This window comes from Suillus subalutaceus, assembly GCF_016647625.1.
Source record: "Suillus subalutaceus strain FC151 chromosome Unknown DFJ58scaffold_13, whole genome shotgun sequence".
Classification (NCBI taxonomy): Eukaryota; Fungi; Basidiomycota; class Agaricomycetes; order Boletales; family Suillaceae; genus Suillus; species Suillus subalutaceus.
The window spans coordinates 361,921-388,470 of record NW_024540262.1 but is presented as its reverse complement, the minus strand read 5'-3'; the positions used below and the strand labels follow the sequence as shown (position 1 = coordinate 388,470).

The following is a 26,550-nucleotide window of genomic DNA, read 5'->3' as shown; positions in this document are numbered from 1 at the left end:
CTTGAGCTTGAAAATTGTCTCAGTCTAGCGGCTCTCGATTCTCCGTCCAGCAATGTCATACGATTAATGTTTCTAACTTTTGGACTGGCAACTCGCGATGCACAACAAGAATATCACTGATGATGTATATGTAAGTGAGTCAACCCAGAGTACTAGAGCACTAAAATAGTTTGAGAGTGAATACCGGCCATGGATCCATAATACACAAGGTAAACGAGCGGCATAAGAAGAGGGACAGATCTGTTTTGCGACAAGGGAATGGTATGGTGGAGGACGATACGAAGCGGAAAGTGAACGAGAGGTATGACACTCCAGTTGTCTTGAGTGGTAAGGTATGCGGAAAAACGAGGAACGCCCAATATGCAAAGAAATCTGAATGACGCGGCCCAGAGGAATGAAGATGACATATGTAGATGTGGATGAGAAAGTGAAAGTGAAAAGTGAAAACATGGGACAATGAAGAGAAACGAGCAAATGCTTCGAAATCGTCGCAATCACATAACAACGCACTTGCAGCACCCAGCGCCTGTGTCTTCATCGTCGTGAGGTACTTGCTGTGGTGGCTCGACGTCAGTGGATGGTCGCGTAACGTTGATGGTCGGAATGTCTGTATGTCGGTAGTGCGAGAACGGTGCTGGAGAATCAGGAGGACGTGGGGTCGTTTTCCGACGGGCTGGACGGATAGGTCGCTCTGGTTCTTCGGTGAGGGGTGGTGGTAGTGTTGGAGGCGGGCTTTCAGGTATCGATGCCGGAATCTCCTGAATCGTACTTGGTAGCTCGCCGAATTCATCCATTGGTATCTCCTCTCCCTGAGGCGCACGATACTTAGAGTAATCATAACCAAAAGTGCCAGGCGCCTGATGCAGACATCAGTCATTGGTCGGATAAGAGAATTGGAAATACACTTACTGGAACAACAGGATTGGGAGGTTTCGGACGAGGGCTGCCATCTGCTTGCTCGTACTGACTATCTAGACCTTTCTTGCGTGCCACAACCGGTAATACCACCTAAAGAGCGATCAGCGAAACGATTAATATAACTACCTTCATCTAATCACCTCGTCCCAGGTGCCCGACTTCTGAACTGGTTGGGTCCACGTGGGTATGGCGTCAACCATACCATCTCCTTCGGGCGTTGGATATGAAGCAATCGAGCCGCGATTGTCATCCTTCCGTCGTGCAGCGGAAGGTGGCGTCTTCGCTTTCGATTTGGACTTCTTCGGTGTTGAAGGCGATACCGGGCTCTTCGCGCGACGTTTGTTACTCGGCGGACGATCAGGCGATTGATTCTGTGATCGTGAAAATGACCGCCGGGGGGAACTTGTGATGGAATCAGGAGATGGAATCAGAGTTTCGGAACTGCGTGTTGTTTCAGTGGATGTGTTGGCTCTGAGGGGTTCCGAGGCTGTACGTGCAACGGGTATCCGAAGTGGGTGGCATCTCGGTATTGATAGTGGGGTGTGCTTCGCTGCGGGTATTCTCTGTAGAGAATCTGACTAGACCAGGCGTAGACGCACTGAATGGAGGATGAATAGTAACGTCCTCTGCACTGCCATATGCGTTATAGTCATCTTCCGGGTCAGTGTCAGGATCACCGTCAATATCCGTTGGTGGGCTCTCGTCCAGTACCATATCCGCCTCCTTTGCTCTCTGTTCATCCAAATACAAACTCTCTCTTTCCCGTAGGCCAGAAGCACTATCAGCTCTCTTCCGTCTACGGCTGTACTCCAAAGCGGCGGAGAAGTCCCGAGGTGCAAAACGGTGCGTGCTTGACTTCATGTCGTGTCCGAAGTTGGCGATACGCAACATCTCCATGCGTTTACCTACACGCAGTTCCCCGACGCCACCGTTTCTATGCACATCTCCTCTGTACCAATGTTCAAATGGACGTTCTTCTGATTCATTGGAAGGCCGCGGAGGCGCAAAGCCAGTGTCGTGGTGAGATTGTTTGGAGAGAGTGGAGGAACTGATAGAACTCGCCCCAAATGGAGCAGGTTCGTTCATGATATTTGATCTCTGATGTCGAATGGTGACATTTGACAAAGTGGGGTCAGTCTCGTCGACAATCCAGAGATCAGGAGATGCATCAGGAGTAGGCGTCTGGTGGAAAAGGACGTCATTGCGACTTTCTGTACGAGTCGCGACACTCTGAGCGTGACTGGAAGTACTTGTGGTTCTCCCCCGCGCGACCATCGGTATTCGGGTGGGCTTCACGTCAGAAGTGCGAGGGGAAGTAGGACGAGAAGGATCTGGAGTGGGTATAGCGTGTCCGTTCGCGTAGCCGTTAAGTTGGGAAGAAGAATCGTACAAGTATGGTTGAGAAACTGTGCGAGCGCGCGTATATGGTGGATTGTGTGAGGAAGCGCCGTTGGCACGGGATGCTTCTGAAGGACTTCCTGACTGTTGCAAGTTTGGTCTGGGTATAGCACTAAATTTCTTGTGTTCTGGAGAATAAAATGAACTTGGGGCCAGATCTCGCAGAGTATGGCCAGAAATTGAAGGAGCGTTCGACCTTGGTGTGTCGTCCGTAGAAGAAAAAGATGCCACTGACAGGCGTTTAGCAAGGATGCGACTTTCGCTTTCTAGTCCTGGAAAAAAAGGAAGAGAAGGCGGGTCCGTCAGAATCAGACGGGTCAGAAGCTTCTGAACAAGAACGTTATAGTATTATACGTACTCTTGCGAAGAGTTGGCACGATTGTATCGTCCCACCGTGTTGAGAGAGCTGAATGTGCCGTTGCAGTCAAAGCCATTAAGTGAACAATGAAAAGAAATAAAGAAAAGAAATAAAGTCGACCGTCGACGTCGTCAGCAACGTTGTGAACTGCAATCTAATGCAAATGAATCAGCAAGGCTGACCTGACCGTTAACCCGAGGAAGAAGTACAAAAATAATTCACAAATAAATATTTCCATACTTGTCCACCAAGCTTGCTTCCTCACTTCGACTCTCGCGTCCCTCAGTTCGTTTTCCAGTTTTCTAACGCCTGAACCTATTTCTCACAAATATAATTTTCAGATGAGTGCAGCAGCAGTTCGCGTCTCTCACAGCGCGCAGGCAGTTCGTCCTTTCAGGAAGCCTCCAAAAATTCGCAAATTCCTCAAGCGTGACGAGAATGGTCTTCCAGTGCCGCACGTTAGGAATCTCATTGTCCGCGACACCCACCCATGTCGTCTCATGGACCACTACCACACGACTCTCCAAGACAACTTGATGTACATGACTTACAATCATGAGTCTGGCACACCTCCAACACCACGCCAGATCCGTCTCACTTACGACCCCAATGACCCATACACTAAAAACCGTTATAACCCTCCTGTCGGTGGCTCCCAGGCAGGCAAAAAGCCGGCACCTCCGACCACTTCAGAGAATATCGTCCGTTTGGAAAAAATAGTCATTCATTCCATGACCAAGGAAGCACTTACCAACCGGAGTAATTTACTTGGTCTCATCGCCGCGTTCCGTGCAATGTCGGGAGAAACTGAGGGTGGCGGAGGTCGTCCTTCGAGCGATGGAGTGCAGATCGTAAAGGGGAAAAAGAACGTCGGTGGATGGATGCGCCCTGGTCTTCCGGTTGGTGCAAAGGTCGAGTTGAAGGGACCCAAGATGTACGACTTCTTGAGTACCTTGGTGGAATTTGTACTTCCAAGGATTCGAGAGTTCCCGGGTATAGTCATGCCTCCCGCATCATCAACAATGAAATCTCCGAGTGGCGTGGCTGGTGTCGTTTCATTTGGCTTACCGCCAGAAGCCATGGGCTACTTCCCTCAAATCGAGGTCAACTTGGACTCGTACCCCAAGTCTTATGGTATGCACATACACTTTATCACCAATGCAGTGGGCCTCGGTGCACAAAATCGTGCAAGGGCACTAGTCTCCGGTTTCCAGATACCCTTTGCTCGCAAGTAGATTACTAGTGCGTGCGTTATATTACTCCGCCGTCCCTTAATTTGCTCATAATCCATGTCCAGATTACATTGTTAATCAAGTTATTTGTTCTCTGCATGCCATCATTAGTGAGGGATATATGCTATGTGCAAATGAGAGTGCTGTCTGTGATGTCGATGCAAAACTAACGATAAAGAGCGGACAATAAATTAATAAAAGCACACTGTCTGACCAGACAATAAATAGTTCATCTTTGTCCCCCGTGAGATTGCCAAGGTATATCACCAAGTCTATGCCTGGATGATGAGTGCGCCCTCTCTATCCCCGTCCTCGATGTCGGAGGGGGACCCATGCTCAGACCCAGCATGGACGAGTTTGATCCCATCATCGCAGACGTTTCCGATGCTGTTCGCCTGGCTTTCTTGGGTGCTATCACACTACTTTTCGGAGTATCATACCCCTTGAGCAGAGACCTGTTGCCCGCCGGTTTAAGCGCAGGGGCTAGTGCCGGTAGAATCTCTCTCGCCAGCTCGCGCACCAAGACTGCACCATCCTCCTTGCTAAGCTTCATGACCATTTCGTGCAACCCGTAGCGCTCCACCAACATCGCACGGTTCGGGTGCACGTCGCAAACGGTCCGAAGGATACGCAAGAGGTTGAGACGAACGACCGCGCGGCTGTGGTTGAGCCTGTCAATGATGCGCTTGAAGAATTGAGATTTGGCAAGGCCGATGGTGAGCGGAGTGGAGATACGACAGATTTTGAGAAGGGGGTCAAGGAGGTTTTCAAAGGAGTTGGCTTTCGCGGATACGAAGCACTTGAGCAACGCCTCAAGGGACTCAGAGCCAACCAGTTCATCTTCGATCTTGGCCGTTTCATCTTGTAACCTGAGTTCACGTTAGTCGTAGTGCAGAATGCAAATTCAAAATTCTCGTTACCATGACAGAATCGCCTCCAAGGCGCTGACCTGGAAGTATGGGTCATCTAGAAGCTTCAAGTAAAGCGCGAGACCATTATGTTGCCAAAGGAGATATCTGCAGCTTTTCCCCGCGCTAGCCAAGTCGCACAGGATGGGCAACGCGAACTGTTTGAGAGGTGAGCTGGTCTCAATTACTCGCTTCAAGCAAGGAATAATGCCGGCTTGAGCCGCCTCCTCTTGACGTGACTTGTTCAGCCGACAGAGGTTATAACAGGTCTGGAAAATATGATTTGACACTTCCTGAAGTACCATTTGATCTGAGCGACGCCCAAGTCATGATCCCATATGACTTACCGTGCTGTGAGGACCGGTCTTTTCTTCGTCCAGCAGTTTGATGAGTATCTCGATGGCATTGGCGTTTTGAAGCACCTCGAGCAGATTAGCATTCATGGACAAGTGTTTCACAGCTTTCAGCATATGAACTAGGCATTCCATCTCCAGAAGCTCGCATGCGCGTAATAGACCTGCCATCATAATTGTGGTCAGGTGCATCGAATCTGATGATTGACACAAAAATCTCACGTCTGACGATCTTCCGCGTCCCCATGGCGTTACGTACGTGGATATCGCTTTGTGTCACTTGTGAGAACACGAGAAGGATTTGTATAATCTTGTGCTTCATCTGGACTGCATTGGGACTGGAATTGCCCATGACATTGAGCAAAGCGGAGGAGAGTGGGTCAAGGAGGCCTTCGCGGATAAACATACGACAGAAGTCATTCTTAGTCGTTGGAGTTTGCAATTCGAACACGCTTCCTATGCCGTTGAGAGCGTCGACGACGAGCTCAGTTTGGTCGGTGTAGTCCTCGTCCAACAGGTCAACAAGAACTTTCAGGCCACGACATCTGCAAGGGAATATGAACGTGTGCATAAAGAGAAGTCAGGCAAGCACGCACGATATGAACATCTGCAACGTCAATACAGATGTGTGACAGAGCAGCCTGATGAAGTTGGACGCCTCTACGCGACACTCAGAAGGGTATTTCTTTGAAGTAAAGCCTGCAGGGTGTTAATCCTTCATTATCAACCTGGGGCTGCGACACATACCCATCATGACCGGAATCCCACCGATGAGGCAGAAGCTTTCTAAGAACCCAAGATCGCTCGTGACCAACTAGCCAATGACGTTAAGTTCATGAATGCAAATAAGTCGCCAACTTACCAAGTTGATGATGTGAAGAAGCTTCATGAGGACGTCCCTAGAGCACTTGCCTTCCAGTACCTCCAAAATTGCCAGCATACCATGTGAAGACACCAACTGCACAAGCATATCTGGGTTTTCTATCATGATATTGATCTAGAAATGCAGCAATGCATCAGACTATAAAAACCACCGAGTTTAATTGAACTGACCAGTTGATCGCAAGCATCACGCAGTTGGAAGTCAGGCGCCGAGGGTGTCAGTTCATCGATGAGTTGGTTCACCATGTTGCACAACCGGGCATTCTTGTCACGTTGGAGATTAGTCTCAAGGTCATCTTCAGCAAAACCCTCGTCGATCTGAGGAATTTAGTCAGTCAGTATCATGGATGACACATAAAAACTTGCCTCTGCGAAAGGATCGTCTTCATCCGAATCATCTCCAAGCTGCAGTAAAATCAATCGCCACAAGATATCTGAAATACAACATAGGCCTTACCCATGACTTGTTCGACAACCTTGTGTTGAGTTGTAGGGTTTGCATCGGTTGTTCGAGAGCTGCGAAGCTAGAGTTCGCAATCATTCATACATTGGCCTAAGACTACTTACTAGCTCCGCCAGGCTTTCCGAAGATATCATCATAGTCCTCGTCGTCGTCCTCAGCATACTTGCCAAATTCAGCATGACTAGCCGCACGTTTCGCCTCTACGCGACCAAAAGAGCCGGAAGTACTTGAACCAGATGCAACAAAGGAAGATGAGCGGGAATGTGATCGTATCGAACCTGTAGGTGGTAGACCCTATGCCAGAAATAGGACTGAGAGACGGGCGGGATGCTTTCCGCGACAGACTAGGAAGAGGTGCAGACATAGGACCGGGAGAACCAGAAAGGAGTCCGAGGACTTTGATATCGTCAGGATGAAAGAGTCCCCTGCGCACTGAATTCTTCATCTTCGACATTGCGAGAGTTCTCAGTCAGAAAAAAAGGTAAAAAAAAGAATGTACTAACCCTAAAATCTGCCACTTTCTCTTGAAGCAGGAGCTCATCCTCCTCCGTTGCGATGTCGGAATAGTCTTCGACGATGGGAACAATATCGGCAGACGGTGCCCTTGCGAGTGGTATTGTCCCTGGGCCAGCTGGGCTACGATTTGGTCTTATAGTCTGCGCATTATCATCACCCTCTGGTTTTTCATCTTCCATGGACGTCTTCTCTAAGGCGGAGGCTACATAGCAATAGAAAGTAAGATCACGACTCTCGTTCAATCTTGCGCATACCTTGTAACTTGGTGAATGAGGGTCCATCCTCAAAGTCGTCGTCCCAGTTGTCTGTTTGCTCTTCTGGAGGCTGAAGGACAAAAGCTAGCGGCTCCCGAATCTTCTCCACTAGAACGACGGGGGCAGAAGGCTTTCCCGGGGCAGTATTGGGTCCTTTGAGAACAGAGTTCCCAGAAGTCGAAGCCTGGAGACCGAGGACCGAATGCTGAAGGAGCGATACCGCAGGCTTATCTCGACCACCACGAGTCGGGGATGGTGGTTGGCCTTCAGAGACGGAGTTACGATTAGTCTTCTTCGTAGGTCGTGTAGGGGCTAAGGGGGCATGAGCGAGGCATTGATTAAAACAATGATGAATCACATTTGAGGGCTTCATTCCATTCCTGTACCTTGAGAACAGCCTCATCGTAGTTATATTTGCTTGTGGGTCTCTTGCCATCCGAGAATGATTGCGGCCCGCCTTCTGGAGACCCTGGTCCCTTTCCCGCAGCCATGTTCATCTGCTTCTTCGCGGATATCATCCAGGGATGACGGAGCAATTTCTTGGCCGAGATTCGGAGGTTACAATCCTTCTGAAAACAGTGAAGTAGAAAATCCTTGACAATCGGAGATGCACCATCAGGAATAGGAGGGCAGTCATCCTGAACGATGCGAAAGAGCGCGGGCATGGGGTCGAGGAAGTGATATGGAGGCTTGCCTTCCAAAAGTTCGATAACTACACAACCAACGCTCCTGAATAATATGTCAGCATTTTTGTTGATTCGCAAGCAGCTCGGCTATACTTACCAGATGTCTGACGCGGTAGTTGCGCCAGATTGCTCGATGACCTCAGGTGCCACTGGCGTAGAAAGTTGTTAAGTCGTGGCGAGGACATATACCATGACAACTCACTCCAATAGGGACTGCCCACGACGGCATCATCATTAATAGCACCAGTTGTAGTGGAGCTAGCGACTCCAAAGTCAGCAAGCTTTACACAGCCATCCTTGTTAGTCAAAATATTCGCGCCCTTGATGTCGCGATGGATGACACCTTGGTCGTGCAAGTATACCAGCCCCGCCAGGACTTGACAGATGTAGACCGCTACCAGGTTCTCTGGAAATTTACCGAAACGTTTGCAGATATTATGCAATGATCCATTTTCGCAGAACCTGACACGGTATGCATGCTCAGTTACTTTCCTTGGTTGAGGTAGAATGAATACTAACTCAAGGATGATGTATAAGTACTCCCTGGTCTTGACGAAGCCCTTGTACTTGACAATATTAGGGTGCTAAGGGATGGATCGGGTAAACGATCAGACTATAAGTTTCGAGAGCCACATACGTTCAAGTTCTTGAGTAAGTCGATTTCGGACTAGAATGAAGTCTTGAACAATGCGCCCGAAGCCCTTGAATAATGGAGTCCCGGACCCACCATTATCTGTCCGAGCTCTCCCTTTGGTATGTTGCTGAGTTGTATTTCCTTCACGGCCACGGTCTCACCAGTGGCCCAGTTAAGTGCCCCTACATACATGAACACTTGCATAAAGTTTATTTCCGCAGAAATCCTCATTACTCACGGTAGACTTGACCAAACGCGCCCTTTCCAAGAGAGTCCCCGAGTTGCTACAAACATATTCAGTACAATGCCACGATGTGTGACCGATGCAAACAAACGTAGTCATTGAGAAGCTTCGACGTGTTCGCGCGCTTTCCGGGACTGGTTGAAGTCGACGAAGGAGTTGCCATAGCCTTGGATGGGATATGGTCGGTACCAAGGCGGGTATAGAAGGATGGCCTGTGGTGGGTGGACCTTGCGTCCAAGTTCAGAGGACTTTAGAAGGTATATGAAGCACTTAAACCAGGAAAAAAAAAGAGCTCACAAATTATTCTCTAAGTTTAAGCGTCGCGTCCTGCGCAGACGAAGAGGAATGAGCCAAGGCCACTGAGCAGAACTCAGTCCGATTTGGAAACCTTCGTTCACATGTCACTGTCACTCCCTGAGTGACCGCGCGTCCAGTATTTATATAAATTCCTAAGTAGTATATTGCATTGAAGTTTGAACATTTACTTATTGGCCTGCTGAACAGGTGTCCTGCCCGTGAAGAACTAGTGCATACAATTACGTCGTAACGGAATAGGTAGAATCGATGAAATGTAAATCATACAATGTTTGTAGTATTTCGCTGGTCGGAATTCGACGCTGAAGGCCAGTCGACATATTCGCTAACTGGACTACCACTAGGACTTAGGGTAGTTGGAGTATTGGTAGCAGAAAATATCGTGCTCAAGCGAGGCCGAGCAGCGAAGATTAATGGATTCTCTGGGAGGGTGATGGTTCGCACGGGGGATACAATAGAACTTACCGAGCCAGATCGCGCCCGACTGCTCGACTCGACGCGCGCTGCGGAGGAGACAGAATGTGATCGCAATCGGCTGAGTACAACTCCCCCTGAAGGTGTGCATATGGTATCATTGCGTGTGGACATAATAAAACTTTCCGCTTGCGAGTGGTGTCCATGAAATGATTGCTTCCTAATGTTCAGAGTAATCCTTGACATCATTGTGACCTGTTGACCGTGAAACTGTCAGCCTATGATGAATACGAACTTCACGCCGTGCTCACAGTGAGGCTGTGACAAAATAATCTCAGTCAATCTCTGTTATTAGTAGTTTACTAAGAAACACTCACAGAAGCTCAAGCCTGTGCACAGTGAGTAAATCAATAAAAATCTGAGTAAACACTGGAATGGAAATATGCGTACTGTGCGGCGATGTTTTTTATCCCCTCATGAGCTCTGACGATCATGATTGTCAATACCAGATTTACAGTACAGATGACGCTGTCACATGCTTGGTGAGCTCTGTTACCGGGAGAGTTTGGTTTGCGTACCTGTAGTACAGCAGCCCGTCCGCGAAAAGAGTACGGAAAACATGCCCCACTTCTTTGTTGCGGATCGAAGGAAGCGTGCGGTTCAACGTCAGCCCAAAGACATACGTGTCGTAGAGCAGAGGCAACCAAGCTGTAGCCGAAGCAATACTGCCGCTGGAGAGGGTTTCAAAACTCACATCTGCATATTTCTAGTAAGGACTCACGAATCGAACACCATGGTGCAAGCTGTGAAATAGTGAATAAGGTTGTGTGTGAAAAATGAGTATCTCACATTGAACATGGTCTGAGTGAAGAACGGCTGGTAATTACGTCGTAAATTTATACGTTACGTAGCAAAGGTGAAAGTTTCCATACGTTCGCCATGACTCAATAGCCATGCAGTCACTACAATCCAAGCTAGCAGTAAGAACACTGCCGGCGCAATGGCAGCCCATTGATTTTTATACATTGCAATGACGCTGTGTTCTCCATATTAGTAGATGTTTGCTGGGAGAAGATACAAATTTCACCGTAACAGCATCATCAACCCGACTATCTCGATGCCTACAGCTGTGGTGGCCCCTTCGTATCGAACAAAATGCCGGCAACTTCAAAGACAATGTCAACTAAGTCCAGTGGTGTAGTGCAATGCTGACCTCTGCAGTCAAGATTGTAAGATTCATTACTGGTAGATAGTGGGAATAAAACATCAAAACTTACTGTGTCGTCCCATGAAGGTAGGGTATATGCTAGTAAAGGTTACGGGTGAAACTGTAAGTCAAAGGCGAGGTACTCACCAACTAGATTAACGATAAAAACGAGAGGAGTAAGATATCGGTTCTGGAACATTAACCCGGACATGTGAGCTTTTTTACTAGCAGACACTGCCAATACATATGCATACCAGTAGAAACAAGTATACAACTTAGTAAATAGGTTCAGATACTTGCACATATTCTTATCAAAGACGCCACTCACGAGTCTTCTTAGGGCGTCGCCAGATTAATTCAATCTGACTCAGAGTATGTTGATGAATTTGAGTTTCACCGAATTCTGCTGATGAGTCGCACCTCGTCTGCGCTGGTGACAATGTGGTCCCAAACCAATATGGTGAAACCAACGATCCCAACATACTAAATCATAGGATACTTATGTCAGTCACTGGCAACAGCAGACTAGGCGGAAAAATGTACGATAGTTTGGCGCCTGAAACGGTGAGTGTTAAGTATGCAAAGACGTACAACAGGCAAGCACGGCTCACGTTTCATACAAGTCCTGGATTACGTTGTCTTTCATTAATTCTGTCATAGGTGAGTGAGACATTTATTTATCCACGGTGGGAGACTAAGCAAGTCAGTAAGGTGTGTGCTTCAGGGAAGATTTTAGGATCATTAATCCCAAAAGGTTGTCTGAATGGAATTGTGGAGAACGGAGAAAACGTCAACAACGTGATGAACGCATTTATACACAACAGCAGTGAGCGCTAGCACTGGTCCAATGGACATTTCATATGTGTCCGATCAGAGTCCGAGTCATAGCTTAGTAGTCGGCTATTGGTAAATACGTCCAAATGAAAAGCCACCGACAGCCATCAGACGGTCACATGCCAGCTTAAAGCATCGCATAAGTTATGGTTAAGATTATGTCTTCAGCAATCGGTTGATCATCATCCAGTGTTGACGGGCAACCTTGTGAGGAGTGAAGAAATGGTACTTTTTCTGAGATAAAAGCATCGCAATGCCGAGCGTTTGCTTTAGCTGTTTCATGGGGGCGGGACTGGCGTGGGATGTTGGCATGTAGATGGTGGCCCACTCGTACAATAGGTCTGGGGAGAAGAGCCAATAGGAGGGCGGTGCATACAGGATTTCATAATAGTTCCCATGATCATCCTCTTTGTGATGTATCCTGCCCTTGTAAGTTATGTATTCTTGGTCCAACATCAGATGACATGCTATGTGGCTGCGCGTACGCCCATAATCAGAAGGCGTAGGCGTTCAGTCATTCAAAATGGAGGTTAAAATGGGTGCGACAAAGTGCGCGTTCCTGCCAAGTGTCAAACAAGAATAACAGGCGCAACAGCAAACATACTGTTTTGGTGCTAGCGCGACCGCGGACTGTCCAGCTAACTGGTGTGAGGACGGCACAGGCTTCAGGAGCATTCTGTCACCGCACGCAGGACATAATTGTGCTACCCTCGGTTAGGACGGTCCCCTAGGGTTCATGAGGCATGGCATAATTACAAAGACCCTACATCAACACTCTCGAAAGATTGAGCATCGTCCATGAGATCGAATTCTATTGAGAGGGATGGAATAGGGGTTGTCAAACATGGGAATTTTAGCTGTGGATCATCGTCAGTGAAGAGCTTCCTTGACATTTGTCGATGTCCACGTGCAGGCTTTAATACCGTAGGTAAATCAAACAAGACTGGTGTTGGTTACAGGGCGCATCAACTTGCTTTTTAAGATTAAGTGTGATGACCCGCGACGTCATGACAACCTACAGCAAGAGTGAACGACAAATCGAGAATGATTTTCACCTGCCCGTCAACTTCCCGTTAACCTGACAGGGCGATGATGGAGTTATCCAGCGTGGCAGCAGACAGACGAGCTGAGAATCTCACAAGAACACTAATCTAGTGAATAGGTATGAATCATTGTAGTCACGGGCGCAGCGCTGGTAGACTTACTGAGCAACAATGCTCTTCAGGCCTGGGAGCGCTCGTATGTTCATCACAGTCAGTACTAGGTTGGCAGAGCAAATGATGTTCCCTACTCGATCAACAGAATAGGGGGTTGGCTTGAACTGAGAAATGTACCCACATATAGTACAATGTACCATCTGATTGGAATGTTTGCAAGATATGTCCAACTACTCCATTCCGATGATGACTGGGCAAGGTGTGCCAAAGAGTCAAGATAAAAATGGCAGTGTCATATGCCAAAGGCAACCATGCCCGGGTAGCAGAGAGAGCCCTGACGTTGCAGTATGGTGAAGGAAATTAGTAAACTAACAGGACAATGACTTCATACGGCGGAAAATCATGGATCTCACTACGGGCTAACAGAGAAGTCAGTGAAAAGTCACTTAATCGAGCAACATCACTCACAGTGTATTTGTTGAGTATGAGGAACCATTATAATTGCGTGATATCACTGCGATCTACACAGGTAAAAGATGTGCTCGCTTTCACCAAGAGCTATCAAACACGCTTCAAGTGTAACCCAGACTAATAAGAGAAGGCCCGGGACCACAGCGACAAGTCTGCGATCTCGATACAACGCATGGACCCTACAAAAAATTGTAAGAGGTACCTCATCGTTGTATTTGAAGTAACTCACCGCATCAGCATCATCAGTTCTGCTATACTGACACCAATGATCGCCATGACACCTTGGTATCTGACGAAATTTCTGCATCTCAACAGCAGTATGATGCCAGTCATTTTAGGTCGGAAGCCACAACCCTCTAAGATGATACAGATGATTAGATTTTGAGATAATGGTCAAAGCAGCTGCCTTCCTATGCGGACTAACTGAGGGGGGTCAACGCTAACTATATATTTCAACGAAATGTATTCTACAACGAAAGAATAGACCTCACCAACCATGTTGACAACAAATCCTAGAGGTGTGATATATCGATTATTGAGTTCAAAAGAAAATATAATTCCAGGAATGAGTCAAACGTGGTTTCGCGTACCAGCAGAAAGAGGTACCCAACTAGAACGAATCTGGAATGAATCGAGCGGACGATGATATCAGAGGGTAATATACACTTACGAGGTCCTTGTGTTTACACCAGATCAAAGCTACCTGGAAATACTTCATATCCATTGTTGAGATAAAATGGTCATGAAACGTACCTCGTCTGCAAAGGTGATCAATCCCAGCACAGAACCGTGAAACTCGTGATAGCCACAAACTTGAGATACCGAACAATACATCGAATGGCGAGAGGGTGACTAATCGGAATAAGACATACGACAGCCTGTTGACTAGTAGTCACGGTAATGCCGGGAGATAGTTCATGAAGGCATGCGATACAAAACAGCAACATAGGCGCTTACGCCTGGAGTGAATATAAGGTCACAGGTTGCATGGTCGCAGTATCCATTCTGGGCAAAAAGTGCATGTAACAGACAAGGCGAGACGGGCCCGCGAGATCCTGCAGCTGCGATCTCTGGTGAGAAGACCATTGGAGTCTTATATAGATGCCCCATCCCATAATAGATATTTTGCGTCAATGGGTTATGTACTTCCTGGATAAGCGTCTGCGGAGGTCATTAGCTTCTCCGAAGAGAAAACACGTATTGCGAGTCCCGGGCCTAAAGCGCCAGAGACGGGACGTGTGCTCAGTGTGCAGCTGAGTCGTATAAGTGCAGTACATTCGGAATCCCAGCTCCAATTGCAAGGCAGCGTAACAGTTCGTTGAGCTGGGTAAAATGACATTAACTTGAACTCATCTAGTCATCGTAAACGCTCGCGAAGGTGAACGACTTGAAGTTAAAAGTTCATCGACACGTGGACGGCACCAGTGGCTGTGCACATATAATGCCAATTACTCTCCTTCAACGTACTTACACAGCTACTAGCGATGTAATGGTATTAGTACTAGGTATATTGTAAATAACAGCCTACTGTCGGACAAAGGATAATTCAAGAATCTCAACAGTATGATTTTTTGATTAGCCGTAAGTGTGAAGATCGAAACGACAATTGGTACCGTAGTAATACAACATCTAGAGTTTGTTTGAACATCCGAGGTTAAATAAATGTATTATCGACCACTTGAATAACATACTTTGCAGGTCCGTCATACAGGACAATCTTTATTCAAACCATTGCCTCCTGGTACCGACTGCGTTCATCGTCCGCAGGGTCGAATGCACCAGTCACTGCAGGGCAGGTGAAGCAGGTGCGAACTTCGCTGTCTCGTTGTCCTTGAGAGGATACATCACCGTCGAGAGCTCCTGCATGGCCTTGCATTTCGGATAGTTCTGTTCTCATTGGAGGAGTCTGGGAACCAGGAGCTGGTGGTTGTGGCTTCATGATATCTTGGACACGCCTTTGGCAATCGAAGCAGAGCGGGAATTTGCTTCCAAGATGTGTGTCGAGTGGTACAGAGCCACGTGTGCCCTCCTTCTTTAAGCTGAGGGTGATACGTGACATCATTGCGACCTTGTAAAGGAACGTGGCCGAGGATAAGATGAAGCAGAAAATTCATGATTTGCGTAAATCGGACTCACCGTTAATCTGCAAAAATCATCCATTGATATTGGGAAATCATCTGCTAGATCCACCAATCGACCACACTCACATAAGTTCAAGTCTAAAAAGAATTTCGGTTTCAGAGGATGTCAGTTAACTATGCCACATGACACGTAGAAGACGTACTGTCCAGTGATGTTCTTCAAGCCTTCTGGAGCCCTCACAACCATGACGGTAAAGATAAGGTTTATGGCACACATTACACTATTATATTGAATCATATAAAATTCTGCAATTGTCCGAAGCAGGAGCGTACCTGTAGAATAAAACACCATTTATGAATAGCGTGTGGATGATATGCCCTGCCTCTTCGTTGCGCATCGAGGGTAATGTTCGGTTCAAAGTCAAGGCAAAGACGACCGTGTCATAGCAAAGAGGAACCCATGCCCACGCAGATGCGAGAACCCCTCTGAGTTTGCTTTCAGTATTCCACTCACTGGAAAGCATGGATAACATACACATAATCAGAGAACTCCATGCGACAAGCTGCGTGAAAACTGTGAGTAGATGAGATAAGAAGCGACCAGATGGATGGGCTCACAATGTACAAAAGAAGAGTGAGGGACAGCTGGTCGACAGATCAGCTGGACCCAAACTGCACGTCAAACGACTTCGGCACTCACCCACGCCGTTAGACAACAGCCAAGCGCTGACTGCCACCCAAACAAACAATAACGTTGCCACAAAGATCACAACATATCTGTTATCGCGGTACATAGCTCGAACGCTGACGGATAGGATTCAGGAATTATGTGCGGTAATGACTGGTACATTTCAATTGAGAGCTTACCGCAGGAACATCATCAGTCCCACAACTTGAATCCCCACTGCCGTCATAGCCCCCTCGTACCGAACGAAATGCTCGCACCTATGCACCTGTCAGAACGCATTGAAGTTTAGAATTGGATGTCCTACTTCTATATTTCTCGTTAGATTGCCTTCATCATAGAAGAACAGAAGGTACTGACTATGAACAACCAAGAAGGCAGGCAATATGCTTCATGATAATTGAAGTGTCACTGGCCGGCATGACAGGTATTCAGATCTTACCAACAAGGTTCACGATGAAACCAATGGGTGTGAGGTACCGATTCTACACCAAAGTCAGGCAGGAAACGTCATTTTCTGGCCGCCAACATACGAGCAAGAATAATAACGACACTGAAAGTTAATGTCACCATCAAGAAAACAATCTATGGACGAGCTTACGAAGTTTCTTCGGACGATCCCATATGATCTCCACCTGTGGTGGGTTAGCCGATGGGCCAGTAAAATAGTAAAGACGGACCGACCTCGTCTGCAAACGTGATCACATGATCCCACACCAGAATTGTGAAGCCAAGAATGCCAACAACCTTCAAATGTCTCCTCAGCCTGGACTATTGGATATATACTTGATAACCCACAATAGTTTGAGAACTGGTAGGAGGCCGGGTGAGGAAACCGGGGGACACAGCATGGGACATGGCACTTACGCTTCCAGCGCTTCACTGGTGATTTCGGCGTTCAGTAGGGCTGACATTGTCAGAGTGACTCTTAGACCGAATAGTTGTGCTATGAACAGAAGGGCAAGTGGTGCCGCTTATCCTAAAGAAAAGAGAAAGGTACACAGGGGAGTCAGATCAGCGAAAACTCGCCGCTCATATATATAAATATGTACTCGTGATGTCCAAAAGAGATGGAAATCGGACATTACCACCACGTAGACCAGTTACACTAGTACTATCAATGAACTATGATGCATTGATGCTTGATGCATTGATAATCAAATGACAGCTGTGTTCGAAATGTGAGCTATGTTAAGCCAAGCCTGTGAAGCGTTTGTACTTTACAAGGAGTTTACGTGAATGCAGGGAAGTCCACGATAATTCTGTCAGTGAAAGCTTTTGTTTGCCCTAAAGTTCGGGAACAGGCTCGGGCAGAGTAAGGTCTCTTGACATCCTGACCAGTTTAAGAAACTCGGTAGTAGCCCGGCCCGTCTGCGTCAAGGTTCATTGATATCAAAAATATAAGTTAGGGACAAAACATGTTCGACGAGACCTTTCTACGAGTACTTCAACGTCCATAATCCGTAAGCCAACGAAAAACAAGCACAGATATGACATGGGCACCGTATCTACCCTTGGCAAAGAAAGAGCGACTATCTTCATTCGTTCAAGGTTTGCTTAGGATATTAGACTAAACCTGGATACTTATGATGGGTGCGTCAACAAATTGGAACAGCGAACGTTTCGACGACGTACAGCCACAAGCACAACTGCAATGACTGATCGTAAGACACGTTGCATGCCGCCCAGCTTTGCATTGGGACTCAGATGCAGTCAAAAGTTTCCCGACTGTCCCTTGGGCCCATCTAGAACGATGGAAAACATGTTTGATTCAATGATATCTGCAACAGAAACGCAAGTAAAAAAATCACAAAAAGCAGTGAGCCAGCGATTATGACGGAAGTAGTAGGCTGTGTCACATGCCAAGGTACAACTTGCCTGTCGCCTTGTTGGTTCACCAAGTTCAACGTTCCAAGCCTCGAGGTCACGGAATATCTGACAGTCCGTGTATATCGGATTCATTCTCTTGAATTTCCATTTCTCATTCGTGGATCAAAGACTCTGGAAATTGACACGTTCGCGAGTTCATGAAAGCGGTGACTTGAGAAATTGGTGACGTTGTCGGGGAGATGCACTAGAAGCTCGGCGTAGCCTGCGCATAGAATGTAATACCTTCATGAGGAGAAAGGGATACGTGGTGCACATCTTCCACTGCTGTCTCCACTCTTGAACTTGTCGTGCTCTTTGAAGTGCCACCAAAAGATAGCTACAAGCCATGATCACTGATACCTTCTGACCTGAGTGCGCTGTGCTGAGCTACTAGCCCCACTCAATTGGAATTGAGTGGGGTTACTGTCGTACGTCTGACATTATAATGGCAGGTGTCAGCAAATTGGATTAATCCGCTGCTATGAGTGCCTGCCAGCGTTTGCGCTTTACGTGATCGAAGAGAAGTCCGCACTCGCCGCCGACAGGTTGATAAAGATGTCATATGCCCTTGAGTTTCGGAACCGAGCTGGGGCAGAGCAAATAGGGTTTCAAACATGGATGTCAGAGATCGGTAAATAAACATAAAATATGATAGGAAAGTTTTGAGTAAAGCATTTCCACTGCGATACCCGCATCAGCTAACGAAAAAGCTATGAGAAGGTGATGCATACAGGGGCACTGCAACGACAAGGAAAAGTGTAACGTTGACCGTTCCGTGATGAGTCCGACCCTGACTCTAACGGAACATGCCGATACGTTGCACCTGGGGCTTTCAGCTGCATCTGAGTACCCGTGGGCATGCACAGCGATGGAATACACGTTTGATTCGTGGATTCAATTTCGTCAAACCCCGCATCGCCATTTGTGGATCCAAGACTCGCGAGTTTTTGTAGAGACGACTGAAGAGGTGGAGCCTGACGTTGTCGGCGATATGTGCCTAATTCTGCTGGCGCAGCCCACTCATACGCACGGTGATAGCACCTTCATGGGTTGGGAGGAACGGAAATTTCGTCGTGGTTCTCGTCTTCTACCGCAATCTACAAGCTCTTGGACTGGTGTTCTTGGGTGCTCTTTGAAATGTTGAAATGTTACCGAAGACAGCTGCAAGTCTTAGTCATGGGATATCTTCTAAACTGAGATATTGTGTTGGGGCTGGTGCGCTGAGCAATCGACAAGAACGTGCTGTTGATGACAGCAATTTACGCTTGTCGTAGCTTCTTCAAATGTTCGAAGTCTCACTTGGTCATAGCTTTCGTCGTGTCGGTGAAGTCATGTCTATGTCCAAAACATAATCAGTGACTGCAGTGACAACTTGCAAGTAATAACACACAAGGGTGCTGAATGTAGGCCCTAGGGCCTGAGGCCTGAACACCGAGCATCGCTGAGCGTCCCAGATTCCTTTGTTTCGTGGTGTCAAGTTGCTCAACCGGTTGCAATTGAGGATACGGCGCTGTACATTCAAATTTAAATTGTATCATGAACGATTGGCTTACATATTTATGTAAAACGAAAGTGCCAAAGGGTTGATCATTGCAAGAAGACATTAAAGGAACGTACAGTATCCTCTTCGCGTAGGAGGAGCGCTGTCAAATTTGATATTATCGCACAAGGCAAGTTTCATAATAGCACATTGGAACAAGAGTTGAAGCTTCAAATTTAAAGCTTGAAAGTTTGATTCATTGAAGCAGTGGTGACCCCTTGTAAGTCCATGGTACAAAGCAGTTGAAAGCACAAGATATTACCCACCTCCGACTCGTTTGTGATGTCACGGTGTAACAGTAGCAACTGTAACGCTACCGATGGGTACTGTAAATATTCAATAATTCAAGGCCACCAACAATACCTAGTATATATTTGGGGAGACCCGGGCACAACAGGAAAATTGCAGCAAGAACGAATGGGTTGTAAGGTACGATGATCGTTGGTAAGAATATCGATAGTATGACACCGAGTAAACTGAAGAATGAATAAGCTAATAAGTGTAGTCAGGGGCTTCGAACGTCTTGGTGGGTGATCGCTTAGCGCTCAATTAGTCACTAGCGCCGTTACACTCATCCACTAATTATCGAAAAGTTCCTACTACTTGTAATCTATCTCTCCTGATGCCGGCCTGAGCAATAATATTTTAGTCCAAGCAGCTCATTCCAAATTTCCAATACTCGTCCATGAATGAGGGGGTTGCCAAACAACTAGACACATCATACGTGGCCGTGATATTTGCAGCCCTCCTCGGAGTCGTTTGATCACCGTGACAATGTCGGTAACCTGGTACTATCACTTCCCGCTTCTTTGCTTCAGATTGTCGTGGTCTGACTTGAGTAGACATGACGATAATCCACACCATGGGTCATGGTCTGTCACAACTTCAGCATTACATTTTCCGTGGCCGTTACGTGCCACGACGGCGCGTTTGGACCACGCCCAAGTCACGGTCGGGCTCAGGAAGATCAGTCTATTGCTGATCTTTGCCGACCCGTTCGATGACTTGGATGCTCTCCCACGATGAGTCGGTGTACTACGGTTGCAACGACTTGATTACGACTGGTATCACCTCGGACTATGTAGTATCTACTTTTTTGTGTCGTGATCGCTACCTTTCCGGTTTTTTCGCATTCCGATGTCACTAGCCTGGATATGTATGTGGAATTCTCGCGACGAGACTTTGCAGTATATAAACGCGAAGGGCAACGGTAGGCAGATAACCTGTTACCCCCTTTCCCCTCCCTCCAACGCGACGCACCAATGGGACCACATTTGACGCACCTTACATGCCTTGTTGCATTTCTAGCCAGCTTAGTTGTGCAAATTCAGGCACTATCCCCAGAATATTCTGCGTGCCAATTGCAAAAGAATGCGGAAACCTCTCCGTTAACCGGGTGCCCAGCAGGAACCTTGTATGTGTCGCCCACAGACAGCAGGGCAGGTTTTACAAGTGTCCAAGCTGCTATAGAGTCTCTGTGGGTAACTGCCGGAAACTTTTCCTTGTCTCCTGTCTTGATATTCCCCCAGGTCACAAACAGGCGACGCTGTAATTCTGATCGGAGAAGGAGAATACTTTGAAATGGTCAATGTTGCGCGGTCCGCACCGCTCACTCTTCTGGTAATCATCACTTTCTCAGGCGTGACGTTCAATTGCCGACATATTTCCTGTGTAGGGTCAACTTGATCCTTCCACTGCTTATGATTCAGCGGGGAATGCTTCTCAGCGTAACCTTGTTCACATTTGGAACAATTTACATGCCAGTGCTGTGCTGAACGACGAGGAAACCGCGACTCTCACTGTTGCACCTTCCTCTGGAGAGAATTTCGGTAACACTAACTTCAGAGCGTATAATATCGACTTCGAAAATCGCGCTGTAAGCGTCGATTTCTTTCTTGTAATTCTACATCTGTACAATCTCACCCAATTAGGCCAACTACTCGATTTCTCAAGCCCTCGTCACCTCCATCAGCTATGCAAATGCTTCCTTCTATGGCTGTGCCTTTGCTAGCTGGCAAGATACGTGGTACACTGGCAGCAATGCACACACATATGTCTTTGACAGTATAATATACGGTCAAACTGATTGTAAGCCATTGTCTTGGAACAACCGTGTTGCAACCGCTGATGTTGTGGCATGCAGATCTTTTCGGATTTGGCATGGCGTAAGTGTGTATTAATCAACATATAAAATCCCCGAGTAACTCTTGGAATAGCTGGTTCCAAAATGTGATTTTGGCGAACCGAGCTTGTGGTGGTGGTATCACAGCCTGGCAAGGCACGAGTGGCACCAAGAATGGGGCATACATCGCCGATTCTAAAATCATTCGGGTCAGTTTTCTGGTTTGGTGTTCATGTTTTTTTTTCAATGACTATTTTCGTTTTAAATTCAGTCCCCGGATGCTAATGCTACCACTGTGACTAATTCTGGCTGCTCTCTCGGTAAGCTAAGACATGGAACGCGTCTTTTAATTGTAATGCTAAGCTTGGATCGCCTCTAGGACGCCCATGGAATGCACTGGCCGTTGCTGTATACATGAACACCTACATGGACGAGAGTGTTCGACCTGCAGGTTTCAGTTCCTGGTCTGGAGAGTAAGTACCGTTGTAGGGGGACGACACCGACCGCTGATTTTTTATGGCAGAGGAAGCATTCCAGACACCACTTATTACGCGGAGTTTAATTCGTCTGGTAAGCCTCGTGCACTTATGCCGCCAGTGTCAGATCCTCACGCTGCTCGCAGGTCCTGGAGGGAGCACGTCGGCACGTGTAGCGGAAGATCATATCCTAACTTCCACGCAGGCGTCATCCTTCACACTGGAGGAAGTATTTGGCGGTATACCAGCATGGATTGATTTTAATTATCAGGAGTAGTATTCATGATGTTTGTCATATTGTACTGAAAGACTCTGGCGACGGAAATCCATCAGCAGTTAATCCAACTTTCCTCGCATCTAGCATCTCACACACGCGGCAGCCACACAGGTTGATGCCGATCCAAGCACATCGGAGCTTCCACGTCTTTGACAGGCGTAACGGATAGCTGCGCTGCATGACGAATAGCTGTCATCGTCCTGAGACACCCTTCAACGTCCCTTTTGTCACCTGTCGCCTCGTGGAGTGTGACCGATAATGCAGCTACCTCTGGGTCTGGTGGGGTCATTCGCTTTGGAAGAGGTCTCCCATCTCTGAAAGCGGTATCTGGCGGAAGTTGCCCGAGTGATCGGAGCCACTGTGCAACTGCTGCTAAAGAGACACGGACTTCCCAGGAACCACCTTCCTGTCCAATAAGAGATTCTAAGAATTTGACTACGAAGACGAACGTTGGGGCCTGAGGACTCACAGTGATCGTTTTTGCGATTGCAGCTTGAATACCAAAAGCGAGGAAGAACCCTGCGACATGATCCAAGGCTTGCACAGGGAGTGCTCGAGGTTCCGGCTTATCCATGACGGGTTGTTCATTGAATTTAGCAAAAGCTTCAGCCTCCGCCCAATTGAAGCCTGTAGCAGTCTGCACGAGCGAGTCGAACTAGAGACATCATTGTCAGAAAGTATAGAAATAAAAGTTGCAAAGGTATTACGCCGCGCTTATGTTTCCAGGGACCCTCCCAACCATACGCTGTCAAATTGGCGCATACAATGCCAGGCCGAACTTTGGCAAGCTCCTGGGGTCCAAACCCTTTCTCCTGAAGACCACCTGGTCGGTATGCTTGCAAGAATACATCAGCATTCTTGACTAATTCTTTCAGGCAATCATATTGCGGGGCTTGGGTGAGATCGAGCTGCGTCGTGCGCTTGCCGCGAGATGTATCGATATCGAGCACGGGTAAATCCGGAAGCTTTGGGGAGGGTAACGAGGAGCACGTCAGCGCCATACGCTGCCGAATTTGTAGATCAATCATGCAGCCCAGATCGTTTTGAGAGAGGGGTGTTGTCACATACCTGCGAGCGTTCGGCCGCACACGGGTCCTGAAAGCACCCGGCATAGATCTAAAACTCTAATTCCCTCAAGAGGGAACCGTGGGGACTCCATGATGTCCCGTTTAGGAGCTTCTCCGATCTTGATGAGCTGGACTGGAGGTGTTCCTCTTAATGCAGCTGCTTGCGGATGTTTGTCCCACTCCTCGAATGACCTATAGGCAGCAATACACATTTTCTGCTTTACTGCTTCATCTTCCAAATCTTTCGCATTCCATTGCAATAACGCGGCTTGAACAGCTTCACGAGTGGGATCACACTGCAAAATATTGAGGATGCCCTGTCGGTGACTTCAGTGACCGTTAGCCACTAAACATCTGCTTAAAATTGGTGCAAACTTACTGCGGGAAGTTGGTGTGCAGACGAACAAAACTGTTGTCCTTGGTTCTGTATATTCCTGCCAGGTAATCTCGCGCAGACGCAGTGGGCATCTGGCCATCTACGGTGTACCAAGATTCACTGCTTGGTTTAAGTAAAATAAGGTCAAAGATCGAGGGAAGAGTAACCTAGAGATGTCTAGAATAGAATGACGTGCGTCGACACTGACGTCTTGCATATTTCCGGTCCTCAGAGAAAGGATATATGCAGCTGCCAGGCCTGAAAGGCCGACAGATGTCTCAAATGGGGCTTGCTCATATCGATCGACATCCGGGCACTTGAGAGAGGTTTGCTTACCTGGGCTGCGCTCCCTAGCTTGAAGGAAGAATTAATTGCAGTGTCAGGGCAGCCACCGAGTTTGAGGTGTGAAAGGATCTCTTGAGGCAAATCATTGGCGAGCCAAAGAGAAGTGGCCTGATCGCATGATTGTGAGGTGTAGGTCATGTTTCTGCGGCAAATATTGAATGGGAAGTGTGATCAGAACTAGGAAGTGCACACTAGTGACCTGGCAGGAAGTATGATAGCAAGAGTCCGAAAGGGTGAGTCCGTCGTCCAAGGCTACAAGAATGTCACAAAACGAAACATGAATTGTGCATGTCCAACGCGTTGGTTGACAAACCTTACGTGTGAGCTCAAAATGCTCGCTAGGTCTGGGACACGATCTTTGTGACTCTGCAGTAAGGTCTTTATCAACAGAATCTCAGAGATCATGTCAACTCATCGAGATACTTAAGTATTCCTATTCATCCGTGGTGTCACTGAAAGCGGAGGTTTAAATGTGTCGGGATAAGCCGCGAGACCGAGAACTCCCGAAGAGGTGAATATTTTGGTGAGCCAACTGCACTGGGCCTTTGCTCTGTCTTCTTCGGTATGGTCTCCAGAACACTGTCGGCGTCGCTAGCTCGTTCACTCAGGACTTCAGCACGCAATCCTGTAAGTTTCTATACTTTTCTATGTCGTCTTACTTTGATTTTCATCCCCAACTAGCGGCCTTTGCGGTCATTTGCGACAGCTGTGAACATTCCATCTCCCATCACCCAAACAACAACTCTCTCCAATGGCCTAACTGTCGCAACAGAGTCTCATTCTCATGCGCAGACTGCAACAATTGGCGTCTGGATTGATGCCGGTTCGCGTGCCGAGACTGACAAAACTAATGGCACTGCCCACTTCCTTGAGCATATGGCCTTCAAGGGCACCAAACGTCGCAATCAACACGCGTTGGAACTCGAGGTTGAGAACCTTGGCGCACATCTAAATGCGTACACTTCTCGCGAGCAGACCGTGTACTATGCAAAGAGCTTCCGAAAGGATGTTCCGGTCGCTGTTGATATCATTTCCGATATTCTGCAGAATTCCAAATTGGAGTCTACATCTGTTGAGAGGGAACGTGATGTCATCCTTCGAGAGCAGCAGGAGGTCGACAAGCAGCTCGAAGAAGTCGTGTTCGATCACCTTCATGCTGTTGCCTTCCAACGTGCGTCTTTCGCTTCGATCTCATACTCGCTTCACACTCATTCATCATTTCTTGTAGACCAACCCCTTGGTCGTACCATTCTTGGCCCCAAAGCCAACATTCTCTCCATCAAGCGTGACGATCTTGATTCCTACATCAAAACCAACTACACCGCCGACCGCATGGTTCTCGTTGGTGCCGGAGGTGTCGACCACCAGGAGCTGGTTAACCTTGCTGAAAAGCATTTCTCTTCGCTTCCCATCTCACAGAACCCGATTCCTCTTGGCCGTCTTGCTCACCCTCGTTCGGACTTTGTAGGTTCGGACGTTCGCCTCCGTGATGATGCAATTCCGTGTGCACACGTCGCCATTGCCGTTGAGGGTGTTGGTTGGAGCTCACCCGACTACTTCCCCATGCAGGTAATGCAGAGCATTATGGGCAACTGGGATCGCTCCCTCGGGGCTTCTCCTCTCCTCTCATCCCGCCTTTCCCACGTTATCTCATCGAACAACCTTGCTAACTCATTCATGTCCTTCTCCACGTCTTACTCCGACACCGGTCTCTGGGGCATCTACCTGGTGTCCGAGAACCTCATGAACCTCGATGATATGACACATTTCACTCTGAAGGAATGGTGCCGCATGTCTATGGCTCCGACTGATGTTGAGGTCGAGCGCGCCAAGAGTCAGCTCAAGGCCGGTTTGTTGCTCTCTCTTGACGGGACAACTGCCATTGCCGAGGACATTGGAAGGCAACTTGTCACCACTGGTCGTCGTCTCACCCCTCAGCAGATCGAGTCTGCCGTCGATGCTGTGACCACGGATGAGATCAAGCGCGTCGCACAGAAATATCTGTGGGACAAGGACGTAAGAGTTTCTTCCTGAACTGAAGCTGGGCGCATTCAATTAATCATTCCCTTATAGATCGCTATTGCAGCTCTTGGCCCGCTCGACGGTCTCCTCGACTACAACCGCATTCGCGCAGACATGTCGTCCTTGACATATTAAAGGTTAGTTTTGCTCATCATTTGCATTAGGTAATGTACTCACAGTTCACAGTTGCAGGATGATCAGGTGTGATTGTTATTGGGACGCTAGCTAGACGATATGCTGTTCGCTGTTGTTTGTTCCGAGTAGACGGCGGAATAAATAACTTTTAATACCACATAATTTCCCGAGAGTAAATCAAACAACAATGGCCTGCCCATGTAGACTGTTGATCAAATTTCTGTCATGGACTCGAAGCCCATGAATGGTTTGTAGCTGCCTGTTCAAATTTAGAGTCCTGTGTACAGGATTCGGGCGTGAAACATTTGTAC

General features: G+C 47.6%; 9 protein-coding genes across 9 annotated transcripts; 3 read left to right on the top strand and 6 right to left on the bottom strand.

Moving 5' to 3' along the window:
- Positions 1–50: 50 nt before the first annotated feature.
- Positions 51–2,861, bottom strand: DFJ58DRAFT_766748 (uncharacterized protein). The gene is made up of 5 exons (XM_041388822.1): positions 2,675–2,861; positions 1,412–2,588; positions 1,059–1,389; positions 910–1,008; positions 51–857 (listed from the first exon to the last, which is right to left on the bottom strand). Exons 1-5 carry the CDS (start codon positions 2,748–2,750, stop codon positions 495–497), a joined length of 2,046 nt encoding a protein of 681 aa, XP_041248486.1. The 5' UTR covers positions 2,751–2,861; the 3' UTR covers positions 51–494.
- An 87-nt stretch (positions 2,862–2,948) lies between these two features.
- Positions 2,949–4,076, top strand: DFJ58DRAFT_82379 (ribosomal protein L5 domain-containing protein). The gene is made up of 2 exons (XM_041392133.1): positions 2,949–3,916; positions 3,972–4,076. The coding sequence occupies exon 1, from the start codon at positions 3,016–3,018 to the stop codon at positions 3,907–3,909; it is 894 nt and encodes a 297-aa protein (XP_041248485.1). The 5' UTR covers positions 2,949–3,015; the 3' UTR covers positions 3,910–3,916; positions 3,972–4,076.
- A 59-nt stretch (positions 4,077–4,135) lies between these two features.
- Positions 4,136–9,197, bottom strand: DFJ58DRAFT_857398 (uncharacterized protein; the record flags this gene model as incomplete). Its single annotated transcript, XM_041393946.1, has 22 exons — positions 8,938–9,197; positions 8,841–8,886; positions 8,696–8,784; positions 8,606–8,635; positions 8,488–8,552; positions 8,171–8,430; positions 8,066–8,117; positions 7,641–8,011; positions 7,283–7,594; positions 7,016–7,230; positions 6,825–6,957; positions 6,617–6,790; positions 6,507–6,565; positions 6,404–6,454; positions 6,221–6,367; positions 6,030–6,164; positions 5,915–5,981; positions 5,764–5,866; positions 5,390–5,712; positions 5,162–5,331; positions 4,827–5,107; positions 4,136–4,775 (listed from the first exon to the last, which is right to left on the bottom strand). The coding sequence occupies exons 1-22, from the start codon at positions 9,007–9,009 to the stop codon at positions 4,136–4,138; spliced, it is 3,795 nt and encodes a 1,264-aa protein (XP_041248484.1). The 5' UTR covers positions 9,010–9,197.
- Positions 9,198–9,280: 83 nt separating this feature from the next.
- On the bottom strand, positions 9,281–11,671 carry DFJ58DRAFT_766723 (uncharacterized protein). Its single transcript, XM_041388821.1, has 16 exons — positions 11,394–11,671; positions 11,326–11,338; positions 11,203–11,265; positions 11,111–11,144; positions 11,037–11,056; positions 10,930–10,972; positions 10,854–10,881; positions 10,663–10,743; positions 10,508–10,611; positions 10,425–10,451; positions 10,357–10,378; positions 10,154–10,306; positions 10,026–10,103; positions 9,953–9,964; positions 9,887–9,893; positions 9,281–9,830 (listed from the first exon to the last, which is right to left on the bottom strand). The coding sequence occupies exons 1-16, from the start codon at positions 11,453–11,455 to the stop codon at positions 9,423–9,425; spliced, it is 1,155 nt and encodes a 384-aa protein (XP_041248483.1). The 5' UTR covers positions 11,456–11,671; the 3' UTR covers positions 9,281–9,422.
- Positions 11,672–12,689: 1,018 nt separating this feature from the next.
- On the bottom strand, positions 12,690–14,214 carry DFJ58DRAFT_911364 (uncharacterized protein; the record flags this gene model as incomplete). The annotated part of the gene is made up of 12 exons (XM_041395227.1): positions 13,998–14,214; positions 13,915–13,947; positions 13,835–13,865; positions 13,736–13,756; positions 13,669–13,683; positions 13,474–13,600; positions 13,357–13,423; positions 13,242–13,294; positions 13,147–13,185; positions 12,955–13,107; positions 12,822–12,843; positions 12,690–12,767 (listed from the first exon to the last, which is right to left on the bottom strand). Exons 1-12 carry the CDS (start codon positions 14,076–14,078, stop codon positions 12,690–12,692), a joined length of 720 nt encoding a protein of 239 aa, XP_041248482.1. The 5' UTR covers positions 14,079–14,214.
- A 430-nt stretch (positions 14,215–14,644) lies between these two features.
- DFJ58DRAFT_766702 (uncharacterized protein) lies at positions 14,645–17,226 on the bottom strand. The gene is made up of 19 exons (XM_041388820.1): positions 17,063–17,226; positions 16,878–16,989; positions 16,809–16,821; positions 16,695–16,757; positions 16,612–16,645; positions 16,544–16,563; positions 16,453–16,495; positions 16,371–16,399; positions 16,342–16,343; positions 16,193–16,270; positions 16,026–16,129; positions 15,944–15,970; positions 15,861–15,888; positions 15,659–15,811; positions 15,529–15,606; positions 15,452–15,463; positions 15,381–15,387; positions 14,936–15,312; positions 14,645–14,873 (listed from the first exon to the last, which is right to left on the bottom strand). Exons 2-18 carry the CDS (start codon positions 16,922–16,924, stop codon positions 14,968–14,970), a joined length of 1,083 nt encoding a protein of 360 aa, XP_041248481.1. The 5' UTR covers positions 16,925–16,989; positions 17,063–17,226; the 3' UTR covers positions 14,645–14,873; positions 14,936–14,967.
- A 3,391-nt stretch (positions 17,227–20,617) lies between these two features.
- DFJ58DRAFT_697891 (carbohydrate esterase family 8 protein) lies at positions 20,618–22,294 on the top strand (the record flags this gene model as incomplete). The annotated part of the gene is made up of 10 exons (XM_041383513.1): positions 20,618–20,896; positions 20,949–21,039; positions 21,095–21,295; positions 21,351–21,507; positions 21,563–21,584; positions 21,636–21,750; positions 21,813–21,861; positions 21,921–22,014; positions 22,065–22,111; positions 22,164–22,294. Exons 1-10 carry the CDS (start codon positions 20,682–20,684, stop codon positions 22,292–22,294), a joined length of 1,122 nt encoding a protein of 373 aa, XP_041248480.1. The 5' UTR covers positions 20,618–20,681.
- DFJ58DRAFT_766670 (CoA-transferase family III) lies at positions 22,250–24,510 on the bottom strand. Its single transcript, XM_041388819.1, has 9 exons — positions 24,396–24,510; positions 24,074–24,334; positions 23,905–24,014; positions 23,741–23,857; positions 23,363–23,688; positions 23,276–23,298; positions 23,002–23,214; positions 22,764–22,949; positions 22,250–22,700 (listed from the first exon to the last, which is right to left on the bottom strand). The coding sequence occupies exons 2-9, from the start codon at positions 24,218–24,220 to the stop codon at positions 22,383–22,385; spliced, it is 1,440 nt and encodes a 479-aa protein (XP_041248479.1). The 5' UTR covers positions 24,221–24,334; positions 24,396–24,510; the 3' UTR covers positions 22,250–22,382.
- Positions 24,511–24,558: 48 nt separating this feature from the next.
- Positions 24,559–26,512, top strand: DFJ58DRAFT_766663 (Metalloenzyme, LuxS/M16 peptidase-like protein). The gene is made up of 5 exons (XM_041388818.1): positions 24,559–24,709; positions 24,764–25,253; positions 25,311–26,098; positions 26,156–26,241; positions 26,291–26,512. Exons 1-4 carry the CDS (start codon positions 24,647–24,649, stop codon positions 26,237–26,239), a joined length of 1,425 nt encoding a protein of 474 aa, XP_041248478.1. The 5' UTR covers positions 24,559–24,646; the 3' UTR covers positions 26,240–26,241; positions 26,291–26,512.
- The last annotated feature ends 38 nt before the right edge of the window (positions 26,513–26,550 follow it).

Excerpts from the sequence above, each read along its gene's own strand:
- DFJ58DRAFT_766748 (XM_041388822.1), bottom strand. The coding sequence starts at position 2,750 with ATGGCTTTGACTGCAACGGCACATTCAGCTCTCTCAACACGGTGGGAC. Across the intron at positions 1,009-1,058 it reads AGTCGGGCACCTGGGACGAG|GTGGTATTACCGGTTGTGGC; the intron begins GTGATTAGATGA and ends ATCGCTCTTTAG. Across the intron at positions 858-909 it reads CTCCCAATCCTGTTGTTCCA|GCGCCTGGCACTTTTGGTTA; the intron begins GTAAGTGTATTT and ends TGTCTGCATCAG.
- DFJ58DRAFT_82379 (XM_041392133.1), top strand. The coding sequence starts at position 3,016 with ATGAGTGCAGCAGCAGTTCGCGTCTCTCACAGCGCGCAGGCAGTTCGT.
- DFJ58DRAFT_766723 (XM_041388821.1), bottom strand. The coding sequence starts at position 11,455 with ATGTCTCACTCACCTATGACAGAATTAATGAAAGACAACGTAATCCAG. Across the intron at positions 10,973-11,036 it reads TTGTATACTTGTTTCTACTG|AACCGATATCTTACTCCTCT; the intron begins GTATGCATATGT and ends TTAATGTTCCAG. Across the intron at positions 10,104-10,153 it reads GACGGGCTGCTGTACTACAG|CGTCATCTGTACTGTAAATC; the intron begins GTACGCAAACCA and ends AGCATGTGACAG.
- DFJ58DRAFT_766702 (XM_041388820.1), bottom strand. The coding sequence starts at position 16,924 with ATGTCAGCCCTACTGAACGCCGAAATCACCAGTGAAGCGCTGGAAGC. Across the intron at positions 16,400-16,452 it reads TTTCATCGTGAACCTTGTTG|CATATTGCCTGCCTTCTTGG; the intron begins GTAAGATCTGAA and ends ATTATCATGAAG. Across the intron at positions 15,889-15,943 it reads TCACTCTTCTTTTGTACATT|CTTGTCGCATGGAGTTCTCT; the intron begins GTGAGCCCATCC and ends GTTTTCACGCAG.
- DFJ58DRAFT_766670 (XM_041388819.1), bottom strand. The coding sequence starts at position 24,220 with ATGACCTACACCTCACAATCATGCGATCAGGCCACTTCTCTTTGGCTC. Across the intron at positions 23,858-23,904 it reads TCTATTCTAGACATCTCTAG|TGAATCTTGGTACACCGTAG; the intron begins GTTACTCTTCCC and ends TAAACCAAGCAG. Across the intron at positions 23,299-23,362 it reads GTGCGGCCGAACGCTCGCAG|CGTATGGCGCTGACGTGCTC; the intron begins GTATGTGACAAC and ends CAAATTCGGCAG.
- DFJ58DRAFT_766663 (XM_041388818.1), top strand. The coding sequence starts at position 24,647 with ATGGTCTCCAGAACACTGTCGGCGTCGCTAGCTCGTTCACTCAGGACT. Across the intron at positions 25,254-25,310 it reads TCATGCTGTTGCCTTCCAAC|ACCAACCCCTTGGTCGTACC; the intron begins GTGCGTCTTTCG and ends CATTTCTTGTAG. Across the intron at positions 26,099-26,155 it reads AATATCTGTGGGACAAGGAC|ATCGCTATTGCAGCTCTTGG; the intron begins GTAAGAGTTTCT and ends ATTCCCTTATAG.